The sequence below is a fragment of the Typopeltis vanoorti genome, chromosome 6 (genome assembly GCF_054136105.1).
Source record: "Typopeltis vanoorti isolate ZY-2024b chromosome 6, IOZ_Tvanoo_1.0, whole genome shotgun sequence".
Lineage (NCBI taxonomy): Eukaryota > Metazoa > Arthropoda > Arachnida > Uropygi > Thelyphonidae > Typopeltis > Typopeltis vanoorti.
In genome coordinates, this window is record NC_143554.1 from 123,619,114 (window position 1) to 123,632,225 (window position 13,112).

General features: G+C 36.3%; 1 protein-coding gene across 3 annotated transcripts in view; it reads right to left on the reverse strand.

The window, feature by feature from the left end:
- The window catches only part of msk (importin-7 msk), a 321,082-nt gene that overhangs the window by 12,666 nt on the left and 295,304 nt on the right, over positions 1–13,112 (reverse strand). For all 3 annotated transcript variants that reach the window (XM_090394390.1, XM_090394389.1, XM_090394391.1), the window contains exon 21: positions 2,420–2,674. In XM_090394390.1, the coding sequence (XP_090250516.1) occupies positions 2,420–2,674 (255 nt within the window). The remainder of the gene's footprint in view (positions 1–2,419; positions 2,675–13,112) is intronic.

A 13,112-nucleotide genomic window follows, 5' to 3' on the forward strand; every position in this document is an offset into this window, starting at 1 on the left:
TCACTTGCCTTTGAATACACTCCAAATCACTGGGAGTCAACATGCAAGTGGATCAACATTTTATTTACACACTCACATGGCATCATACCAGAAATTAAATGAAATGTATATGAAATTGCAAAACATGACAGAGAGCGCTTGTTATAAAAAAATGGTGTGTTCAACATATCCTTCTTGATAAAAATCGCTCTAAATTTAACTTCATTACATTGACCATTAGGCTTCTTATGAAGTCATACTAGTTATCCCAGTGCAATAACCCAAGTAGTTAAAATAAAATCCATACATTTATTCTTACCCTTTGATATTCATATCTCTAAACCAGAATATTTCACCTTGGAATATATTCAATCCTCTAATATTTTCTGGTCATCATCATCATCAAATTCCTGCCATGCCCTCAAGGGGTGTACAGGACATGATAGTATTACATGAAAAATTTACATCATTACTAACTTCCTATCTACAATTTTCCTCCACATGAGTCTGTTACTTGTCAAGACTCCAACATTATCAGATCTTATATTTCTATCGTCTAAGGCACTTTGTACCGTATCAATCTACCTATATCTTGGTCTTCCTCTGGGTCATTTTCATAATCTATATTAGCCTCGTATTTTGTGTTGAATACTATGGCTACTCCTTCTTTTCCTCGATTGTCATTGCCTGAATATAACATTTTGTATTTATTGCTCAGAAAGATCTCACCAGTTTTGGTCTTTTTCGTTTCAGTCACACCTATTATGTCGATCTGGCACTTATCTAATTCTTCAACTAGCTCCATTTCTTTGCCATTCAGGCTTCTTATGTTGATAGTACCGATCTTTAATTCTGGTGATGTCGAGTTGAGGCGTGCTTTCAGATTTGTTCCAGTAGCTGACTTTTCGCTGTTTACCCTGGTGAAAACAACGGGAGCCTTGTTTAACCGGGCGACGCCCCAGCTGGCATGAAATTTTGTCATGTTGTACCATCATTTTATATATTGGTTGAAGCCAATAAGAATACAATTTGGTCAGCTAAATCCCAAATTGGCTGTCTCACTATCATTTCCTACTCTCGTATTTAGATCCCCAACAAGGACCAACTTTTCCTTTTTCATTGTGTCAGTTACTTTTTCTAAAGCCTCAGTAAATTCCTCCACTTCTACCTTAGTAGAACCTTCTATGGGACAATAGCACAAATAAGTCTCATTGCCCATTCCCAATTCTCATATTTGTCCACATTATTCTACTTGAGACTGCCTACCATTCAAGAAGATTAGTCTCGTATTTTGTGTTGAATACTATGGCTACTCCTTCTTTTCCTTGATTGTCATTGCCTGAATATAACATTCTGTATTTATTGCTCAGAAAGATCTCACCAGTTTTTGTCTTTTTTGTTTCAGTCACTCCTATTTTGTCGATCTGGTACTTATCTAATTCCTCAGCTAGCTCCATTTCTTTGCTATTCAGGCTTCTTATGTTGATAGTACCGATCTTTAATTCTGGTGATGTTGAGTTGGGGTGTGTTTTCAGATTTGTTTATATATTTTCTGGTTTAAATATATATCACGTGGAGCCTTTTTTGAACCACTTAATATGGGCTCAAAATCTACACATCTTGGTTATCATTAATTGAGTTTAATGTCTCTGCTTTCTTCAATCCTGCTGAAGCATGGATATATGTGTATATTAATAGAAAGCATATTCCGCATGCTGGTTGAATTATAATGAACACAGGCACAAGTAGTAGAGAAAGGAAAGGAGCAATGCATATATGCATTATAACAACGACACAAAAAGAAATGCGGGGTACGTATGTATGTGCACCTGTGTTCAAGAGCACTTGCACATCTTTCAATGCATTTACTCCAACACACACAGCATCTATATATCTGCTGTGAGATAAATGCATGCATGCTGGCCTGGTTGGACAAGTGGAGAATATTCTTACTCTCTAATATTCCACTGACAGTGATGGTTGTAAAATATCTTTATGTAGTAGATTGTTTTCATCAGGAAATCTCTGATATGACTACTAGAATCCTGAAGTGGCTTGAAAAAAGTTGTGTGTTTGATCTTCAGTGCAGGGTTCTAGGTTACTCAATCTTTTGCTTATTCACACTATTAATGTGGTGCTGGCTTTGCAGTCTTTTTATTATTATTTTTTATTATAGTTTTTTATTGATTTAATAACTTAAAAATGTAATAAAGTAGAATTAGCCAGTGTAATTTTATAGTAATATAAACAGCAAGGAACAACAACAAATTCTGGATAATCATACAGAATATGAATTTTTCTATTCATTATATGACAGTGTTCATTATTTGGCAATGGGCAAATAGCAAATGAAGGGGTCTGTTCAAAACACTTAAAACATTATAGAAAATACTGTATTGATCTAATAAGCAAATCAATTCTTTTAATATCAAGTGCATACTTTGCATAACTTCTTTAAATACTACATATTCATCAACTGGTGTTTCCTCATCATCTAGTGGTGTCGTATAACTCTCTAATGCAGTTTCTTCTGCTCCATCTTCTTCATCTTCATCACCATCATTGTCGTCATCATCAGCTTGAATATTGGCTGAACTAACAGGAAACGGTGACTTTGACTTTGCTTCAGCAGCAAGCCTTTCCAGGTATTCAGCTCCTTCTTCATCTATGTCATCTTCATCACTGTCAAGTACTTCTGCAGGATAGGAAAAAAAAAAAGTTAATAAACCTTAACTTTCATCACAGTAAGTAATTAAATGAATTATTAAGCTGATTTTTTTTAAATATCAGCTCACACGAGAAGTCATGAACTGTAACACAATAGTCCCATTTGTGAAAGCAAGTAATTAGGAAGAAAGCAGGAATCTATTAATGTGTTTTTTCAAGAGATGGAGGATGTGAATGTCACAGGGAAAAAATAGTACAAGCATGATTATTCCAAAGAATAGAGGTAAATGGAAAGAAAGAGAAGGATTAGTAGTTGGTATGATAGGTATGAAGTTGACTGTATATAGATACTGACCAGCAACTGCTTACATTTTTCCAGAATCCAAAATACATAAACATACAGAGAGAGAGAGTCTATGAGAAAGCAACCATAGGAAGTCTGTGTGAGAAAGAGGAAGCCACCTACATATAGTGCCCACTAAATTAGAAACCTTTATGCAAATGTATGTAAATGTCACTTACACAGTGTACATGCAAAATAGTTGGTCATATGCATCATCACATGTTCTAGGCAACTATTTAAGAATGCTCATCATCAAATTCCCGACATGTACCTTCAAGGAGTACAGGATATGATAGCACTACATGAAAAATTTACATTATACTAACTTCCTCTTTACAATTTTCCTCCAAATCAATCTGTTACCTGTCAAGACTCCAACATTATCAGATCTTATATTTCTATCTTCTAAGGAACTTTTTACTGTATCAATCCACCTATATCTTAGTCTTCCTCTGGGTCTTTTTCCTGCCAACCTGGCAGAGAACACTTGTTTAGCTAATCTTTCCTCTCCCATTCTATTTAAGTGACAATATCACCTGAGATTAGCTTTACTAACACATTACTGGATGGTAACAATGTCATTTAAGAATGCTGCTGTCAGTAATCGTCAATAATGTTGATCAAAATGGAACAAACAAAGGATCCTTCAGAGTTCGATAAAGGGCATATTGTGAGTACTTGTCTGGCTTCTCAAAAAGGCAGGATATCCTTGTGTGTTTAATTAGAGGAAAATAACCCACATTGCTTTTCTAAGAGGTATAACTGTGGTCTTAAGATAGTCTGTCAGGAACTAGATCACCATCATCTGAGAAGGCTTGTACAAATGAACAGAACAAATGCTTCACTGACTGAAGCATTTAACAAATGCTATTACCGACCCATATTTCACCAAACTATGTGCAGGGAATCGAAGAGGATTGGCAGTCACATGCCTACACAGAAGTTACTACTGATAATAAATTTAGTTTAATCCTTTATCCAAATGTAAGCAAACAAAGTTTGCACCTGAAGTATCTTCCGGACTGACACAACTCGTGGTAAAGGCAAACTAAGTTCTCATCACTTATCTTAGTATCTCCCATAATGCGAAGCACATCTCCTTACAGACATCTTATAATGCTATGCATTAAGGGAAGGGCCACTACCCAGAGGTGGTGATATTAAGGTGAAAGTAATGGAGAAGTCAATTACTTATACGAGTTGCCAAAAGGTGTCTCACCTTATTATTAAATTACTCTGGATTAGAGAAAGATGTTGGAAGTTTTTTCCCACTTGGTTAGATTATAATAAACTTAGTTTAACCCTTTATCCAAGTGTAAGCAAACAAAGTGTGCACCTGAGGTATCTTCAGGACTGAGGCAACTCGTGGTAAAGGTAGACTAAGCTGTCATCACTTGTCTTAGTATCTCTCATAATGCAAAGCACATCTCCTTGTGGACATGTTTAATGTATAGCATTATACATGTCTGCAAGGAGATGTACTTTGCATTATGAGAGAACTAAGACAAGTAATGACAGCTTAGTCCACCTTTACCACAAGTATGCTATGCATTAAACATGTCTGCAAGGAGATGTGCTTTGCATTATGAGAGATACTAAGACAAGTGATGACATCTTAGTCCACCTTTACCACGAGTTGCTTCAGTTCTGAAGATACTTCAGGTGCAAACTTTGTTTGCTTACACTTGGATAAAGGATTAAACTAAATTTATTATAGTCTAACCCAGTGGGAAACAATTTGCAACATCTTTCTCTATCCAGAGTAATTTAATAATAAGGGGAGACACATTTTGGCAACTCGTATAGGTAAATGACATCTCCATTACTTCCACCTTAATATCACAACCTCTGGGTCTTCTCCCACTGACGAGACCTCAATAAAGGTCAAAACGGTCTGGGTAGTGGCCCTTCCCTTAATGCATAGCATTATACATGTCTGCAAGGAGATGTGCTTTGCATTATGAGGGATACTAAGACAAGTGATGAGAGCTTAGTCCACCTTTACCACAAGTAGCCTCAGTCCTGAAGATACTTCAGGTGCAAACTTTGTTTGCTTACACTTGGATGAAGGATTAAACTAAATTTATTATAGTCTAACCAAGTGGGAAAAAACTTACAAGAAGCTACTGATTTCTGCAAAGTTTCTAATTTGGTGGCCAGTGTACGTATTAAGTGGACTGCTCTCTCCTGGATAGCATCACACATTCTCATAAAGGTTTTTAGGATGTTATCCCAAAGCCAAGAAGAGTATTCTAAAGGTGGGAGGATTTGGAATTTATACAGTGTTAGTTGCACAGGCAAGAAATGGTATGTTTTGAATGAAAGAGGATGCCATTTTATTTTGAGACTGATATGTGAAAGCCCACCCAAGAAGAGAAAGCTGATCTTGACTGTGAACTGAATATTATCAACAGTAAGGAGGAGTGAAGATTTTTTTCCCCACTAAATAAGATGATAGTGTTTTGGTAGCACTGAAACTTGGTTACCTTAACCCCACTTGAGAATGGTGAGTAAATCAGTATTTAAGATATTGGTGACAATCTTAAATATCTTAAAACTCAAATTACTTGAACAAAACATAATAAGGTTTGCTGAATGAAGAAGACGGAGTGTACTAACATCATAAAACTAGGGATAAGACTTGAAGTTAGTGAGCGATGATTAATGAGCAGGAGAAAGAGTATATGCAAAAGAGCAGTGTGCTGAGGTGGAAGAAAAGCTACTGTAGAATCAATGAGAGATGATAAAGGCAACACAAAAACCAAACAAAAGAATATTTTAGATACCTTGAAAGATTGCTACATGAAACAAAAGGGGGAGAATAGTAGTGACAATATGCAAAGGGAATAACAATCCAGAGTATATATATCAATACTTGGGTTAGAAAAAGCCATTAAAAACTTAATATTTGAAAAAGGAAGCTAGAAAAATTATACATGAACAGAACTGCTCACACATGGAGGTATAAAAGTTTGCGGTGGCTACACTGTGTAATTCAGAGGGCTGAATTTTCCAGATGATTGGAACAGAGCTCTCATAGTTTCCATCTATAAAAAGGAGAATAAAGCTGAATGTTTCTGGTAAGATTTATACAAGTATAATTAAGAAAAGGTAAAAAGGTTCGGAGGACAAACTGGGTCAGGCCAAATAAAGGTTGTTGGAATCAGATTTTCACTTTAAGCCAAATAGCTGAGAAATTATGGGAATATAACAAGGATCTGTATTTAAATTTCATAGATGATATAGAAAAAGCAAATGACAAAGTACCAAGAAAGAAGTTATTTGAAATGCTATAATAATTATCATCATCATCATCATCATCATCAAATTCCTGCCATGTACCCTCAAGGGGTGTACAGGATATGACAGTACTACATGAAAAAATTACATCATTACTAACTTCCTATCTACAATTTTCCTCCAAATCAGTCTGTTACTTGTCAAGACTCCAACATTATCAGATCTTATATTTCTATCGTCTAAGGCACTTTGTACCGTATCAATCCACCTATATCTTGGTCTTCCTCTGGGTCGTTTTCCTGCCAACCTGGCAGAGAACACTTGTTTTGCTAATCTTTCCTCTCCCATTCTATTTAAGTGACCATACCATCTGAGATTAGCTCTGCTAACGCATTCCTGGATGCTGACAATGTCAAGTTCTTTCCTAATATCCTCATTTTTAATATGATATTGCCATTGATGCCATCTGTTCACGCCTCTAATCTTTCTCAGGACTCTCATATCTGAGGTCTCTAGTCTTTGGTCAAGTGTTTTACTTCTGACCCAGCTCTCAGATCCATAAGTTAAAATTGGTTTGAACACAGTCTTGTATACAGCTAATTTAGTGTTCCGACTAATTTCTTTCTTATTCCATATGAATTTATTCAATTGACTTCCCACGATACCAGCTTTGCTGATTCTGTTGTCTATTTCTATATTTAGTTTACCATCTTCAGTAAAGATTGTGCCTAAGTAGCTGAAATGTTTTACTTGTTCCACAGGTTCTCCATTCACAACACAGTTGACATTTTCAATGATTCTGCCTATTTTCATTGTCTTTGTCTTTTTATTGCTGACCTTCATACCATATCTATTACAACAGCTATTCAATTTAGTCAGAGAATCTTGCAGACTTGTAGCGGATTTATTTAGAAGTATAACATCATCCGCATAAAGCAAAGAGCTGACATTAACATCTCCAATTTTGATATCAGGTTTAATACCACATTCCTTCATAATGTGATCCATATAGATAATGAATAACAGAGGGGATAATGTACATCCTTGTCTCACACCAGATTTAACATTAAACCATATTCCTGTACTTCCTTCAATTCTAACTGCTGACTCACAGCTCAAATAAAGACTAAGTATTGCTTGATATAATGCCCCATTGACACCATATAACTGCAGCGTATTGAATAGCTTCTCTCTTGGCACCTTGTCATATGCCTTTTCCAAATCGACAAAACTTAAATACAGATCTTTGTTATATTCCCATGCTTTCTCGACTATTTGTCGTAAAGTGAAGATCTGATCCTGACAGCCTCTATTTGGCCTGAATCCAGCTTGTTCTTCACCAAGCTTTTCTTCCACAATTCTTCTCAACCGTTTCTCAAGTATACTTGCATAGATCTTGCCTGGAACACTCAGTAGGGAAATACCTCTGTAATTCTCACATTCGGTTTTATTTCCCTTTTTATATATGGGTACTACGAGAGCTCTACTCCAATCATCGGGAATTCGTCCCTCTGTCCAGGCTTTCTGAACTATGCAGTGCAGCCACTGTAAGACTCTTATACCACCATACTTCAGCATTTCTGGTCGAATATCATCTACTCCTGCTGCCTTTCCACATTTCAAGCCTTTGATGGCTTTTTCTACTTCAAGTATGGATATGTATTCCTGACTGCATGCCTGGTCAGTGTTTTTTATCACTGTGCTGTCATCACTGCTTGTTTCATTTAGCAGTTTTTCAAAGTAATTACTCCATATTTCAAGGATATCTTTTTCTCCTGTTTTCATTTCACCTTTATCATCTCTAATTCCTTTTACAGCACTCTTTCCTCCATTCCTAAGCTTCTTCAACAACCTCCAGAATATTTTGCTACCTTCTTGATATTTATTTTCTATATTCTTGCCAAAGTCCTCCCATGACTTTTGCTTAGCTAGTTTTACACAGTGTTTAGCATTCTTGCATTTGTCTCTATATTCTCTAAGAGCACAAGCTGACTTATTTGACAGGAACTTTTGATATGCTTTCTTCTTTTCCTTCACTGCCTCTTTAACTTCCTGTGTCCACCAGGGAGTTCTGATTTTTTTATCCTTGCACACAACCTCACCACATGCCTCTCTGGCAGAATCAATCAATGTTTCCTTCAGAGTTTGCCACTGAATCTCCAAGGTTTGGTTCTCAAACTCTTTCATTTTCTTTTCAATAATATTTCTGTATTTTAGTCTACAGTTCACATCTGAGAGCTGCTCAACTTTTATTCGCTTTAAAACTTTCTTACATGTTATTCTTTTCAACATGAAATTCAATTTTATCCTGCTCAAGACTAAATAGTGATCACTTCCAATTTCAAATCCTCTGTACACTCTGGTGTCCTGCACCAGGGAGAAAACATCACTATCAACAATAACATAGTCAATGAGACTTTTCTTATTCCTTGCCTCTTCTCTCCATGTGAATTTGTGCACATTTTTATGTTGGAACATGGTGTTAGTAATAACCAGTCCATGTCCTGAGCAGAAATCCAACAGATATTTGCCATTATTATTAGCTTTGCTCTTTTCTCCAAATTTTCCCAAAATATTTTTGTATGTCTCACAATCATTTCCTACTCTGCTATTCAGATTCCCAACAAGGACCAACTTTTCCTTTTTCATTGTGTCAGCTGCTTTTTCTAAAGCCTCAAAAAATTCCTCCACTTCTACCTTAGTAGAACCTTCTGTGGGACCATAGGCACAAATAAGTCTCATTGTCCAGTTCCCCATTCTCATATTTGCCCACATTACTCTACTTGAGACTGATTGCCATTCAAGAAGATTAGCCTCGTATTTTGTGTTGAATACTATGGCTACTCCTTCTTTTCCTTGATTGTCATTGCCTGAATATAACATTTTGTATTTATTGCTCAGAAAGATCTCACCAGTTTTTGTCTTTTTTGTTTCAGTCACCCCTATTATGTCGATCTGGTACTTATCTAATTCCTCAGCTAGCTCCATTTCTTTGCCATTCAGGCTTCTTACGTTGATAGTACCGATCTTTAACTCTGGTGATGTTGAGTTGGGGTTTGTTTTCAGATTTGTTCCAGTAGCTGACTTTTCGCTGTTCGCCCTGGTTCCCTGGCGAAAACAACGGGGGCCTTGTTTAACCGGGCGACGCCCCAGCCGGCATGAAATTTTGTCATGTTGTACCATCATTTTTTATTTTGGTTTAACCAATAAGAATACAATTTGGTCGGCTAAATGCCAAATTGCCAGCCCATCCTCGTTCGTTCAGTATCAAAGTAGATACCCAACAGGGTGCACCACGAGAAGGTGAGGATTGGACATTAGGTCAGAAGCCCTGGTCGGTTCTCCGCATTCCTTTAAAGGCTATGTGGAGGTCTCCTCTCAGTTATACAGCTTTGACCCTTAAGCACCCCATGCTATAATTATATGGTATAAAATGGGACATTATTATATTGAGCAACATATAGTCTATATTTGATTGTAAATCAGCAGAATGAATTGAAGGATTACAGAAAGAGGGTCTGATGTAAAATCAGATGTCAGACAAGAATGCACACCATCTCCACCACTCTATATCAAAATTGGAAATGCTAATCAATCTACTCAAATAAATTAGTACAAGTCTGCAGGATCTCTTAACTAAACTGAATAACTGTTGTAACAAATTTAGTATAAAAATCAGCAATAAAAAAAAAAGAGAGAGAGAGAGAGACTATGAAAACTGACAGGAACACTTTTTGAAAACATGAGCTGCATCATGAATGGGAAACCTATAATACAAGTAAATATTTCAACAATTTTAGGCAAATTATTTTAGTGAAGACAGTATCAAATAGCAGTCCCATATTAAGCAGGAAGACATCAGGAAGGAACTTAATACTGTTAAGCATTCCAGAATGGGAAAGGAAAAAGAATTTTGATGCTAGAATGCCAAGAAAAAAAAAAAAAAGAAAACCAAGATCTAGGTGGAGTGATGTAGTTAGAAGTGCATTAGAATATCAAAATATATGAGCTGTTAAAAACTGGAAGCCCAACAAATTTAGAAGAAAATTGTCAATAGGAAGTTAGTAAGAATATAAATTGCTTATGCAGTAGTATCATAGTATTATGTATACCACTTGGTATATATCAGGAATTTGTTGATGATTTTCAAACCTTATTTCATAAAAAAAAAGTGATATGGGTTATCTAATAGGTATCAGAGTTGTGTATGGGGGGGGAAACAGTATCAAGGGGGGGGGGGAATTGAAGGTTACAAGTGGAGTTCCACAGGGTTCAGTACGGGGACCTGTATGGTTTAACTTTTATATCAATGTCAATGGATTGCAACGGAATATCAGTTCTAGTTCTTTACAGATGATGTAGCTGGGAATTAGCAATAGTGTAGATATGATAGCCCTGCAAGAGGATTTGAATAAATAAACTGGACAGATGGGCAAATAGTGAAAAGGACAGAAACATCGCAACTGACTAATAAGTCGTCTTTGTCGAGTGTTATGTTTTTAATTTTGTTTATAAAGTGTTGTGTGTTTTTTATGTAGGAGGGGGAAATGACCTACCAACTCCTTGAGTGTTGCTGCTAATAAAAAAACACACAACACTTTATAAACAAAATTAAAAACATAACACTCGACAATTTTCACTAATGTCCCCATCAATGACACAATTCTCCTACTACAGAACACATTTCCGCCCGACATTACGGCCCTCTTTGCCCACATACTACAGTCCGGTTACTTCGTGTGGCAAAACAAATTTTACCTACAAAAAGAAGGTACAGCCATGTGTTCACCACTATTCTCCCGCCACCCAACTTCCACATGGAAACCTTTGAGCAAAGGGCTCTTGATTCCGCCACACTAAGACTGACAGTCTGGATTAGATACGTTGACGACTTGTTTGCGATCTGGCCGCATGGACGACAAATGCTAAACACATTCCCTAGCCACCTGAACAAACAACACGAACGCATACAATTTACCATTGAAATTCGCTTCCGTTCCTAGACACACGTCTTCCTTCAGGCAGTCTATCCTTCACAGTCTACTGAAAACCGACACACACTGGCCAATACATACATGCTAATTCATACCACCACCCATCATAAAAATATGGAGTCATTAACACACTTAAAAACAGAGTTACAACAATTTACTCTAACCAGCAAGCCCTGAAACAAGAACTAAAAATCATCAGCAACACATTCATAAATAATGGCTATAACAAAAATACTATTAATAAAATACTCCATAAAACAATAACAAAAACGAACCTAGATTACAGCAGTAAAACCATAGCCATCCCATACATTAAAGGGTTATCAGAAAAAATCAACAGAATCCTACAACATCATAACTTCAATGCCACCTTTAAACCACCCACTAAACTTAAAACCATATTCAACTCCTCTAAGGATCCTCTCTTCCCATTAGCACATCCTGGAGTCTATTGAATCTGCTGCACCTGTAACTTATTGTACATTGGTGAAACAGGACGGACAATCCTTATACGCAAGAAAGAACACATTAGACACATTAAATATAACCATTATGGTGAAGCAGGCCTCTCGGACCACGCACTCAACACCTTACACCAAATCAACTGGAAAAGCGCCTGCTCTTTATATTGCACAAAAACCTGGTACGAAAGGAAATTTAAGGAAAGAAACCTGCGAAATCCTGATAAACCACCCAAATATCAACAACAAAGATGGCATGAAAATTCCAAGGATCTGGATGGCACACCTCCTAATATATAAGATCCAGCATAAGTCAGGACTCTAGCCAATCTTCAGCTAGTATTAGAAACCATTCCATACCAACTGGCTGGAATATATATGATATTAATATATGTATATAGATAGGTACTTGTTGTTGTTGTGCCCAATGTATTTCTACAACCAACAGATAACACTAATAATAGGACTCTAATATTGATGTATGATTTTTTTTTTTTTTTTACCAGAGGTCAGGCCAACAATTATTGTAGCGGTTGGTTAGTGTCTTTAACAAACTAGTTTGATTGTAGTGTAGCTTGTTTTCTGTGTATAGTTGTATGCTCCAGAAGATGACCTTGACATAAAGGTCGAGACGTCGACTGTAGATTTTAGTTATATAAAACTAAAGATTTTATTCAAACATGGTAGTTGTCTTCATAATTTTCAAAAATGCATTCGGATCACCGTGTAAGCTTAAAAGAAAGGAACCAGATTTGTTTACGTTAGGACAACAGAGTAATGTTAAATCATGTTTTTTTTTTTTATATAAAGATGTTCTTATAAGGAAATGACTTTAATGAAGGATTCTTGTCTTGTTCCAGTAAACAGAAAATTTCAACGTCTTCAATAGTATTTCTCATACAATATCTGCCTACCACAATGCACTGCACAATTAATTTCAACACAAAGACGGCAAGCATGCATTCATTAGGACTACATCCCATCAGAGAATGCTTTCCACAGTCTGACCTACTCTGGTACAAAATTTCCTTACTGAACATTTTTGCACTCATTCAGCATTCCTTATGAAATTACAAGACAGGAAATTATGACCATCTATGAGCATGCTAGGCTCAAAAAATGCTAGTCCCATTAAATCAGTTGTTGGGTGGAAAGGATATTAGCATAGAAAGTATTTAAAATATTCTTAAATGGTGCATTTTTGAAATGTACTCCAGGAATTCAATAAATAAATAAATAAATAAATAGGGTCAGTCTGAAATGCATGTGCTGATGCTTTTATTCTGAAAAAAACTGATGGTCTTTGAGTACCCTTTAAAGATCAATTTTCTGCAATCCAATACCCAATATTTGGTTCGTGACTTAAAGCACAAGTTTAAGCTAAATTGAATGTCATCAAAGACAGGAATGGATCATTACTAACAGAAG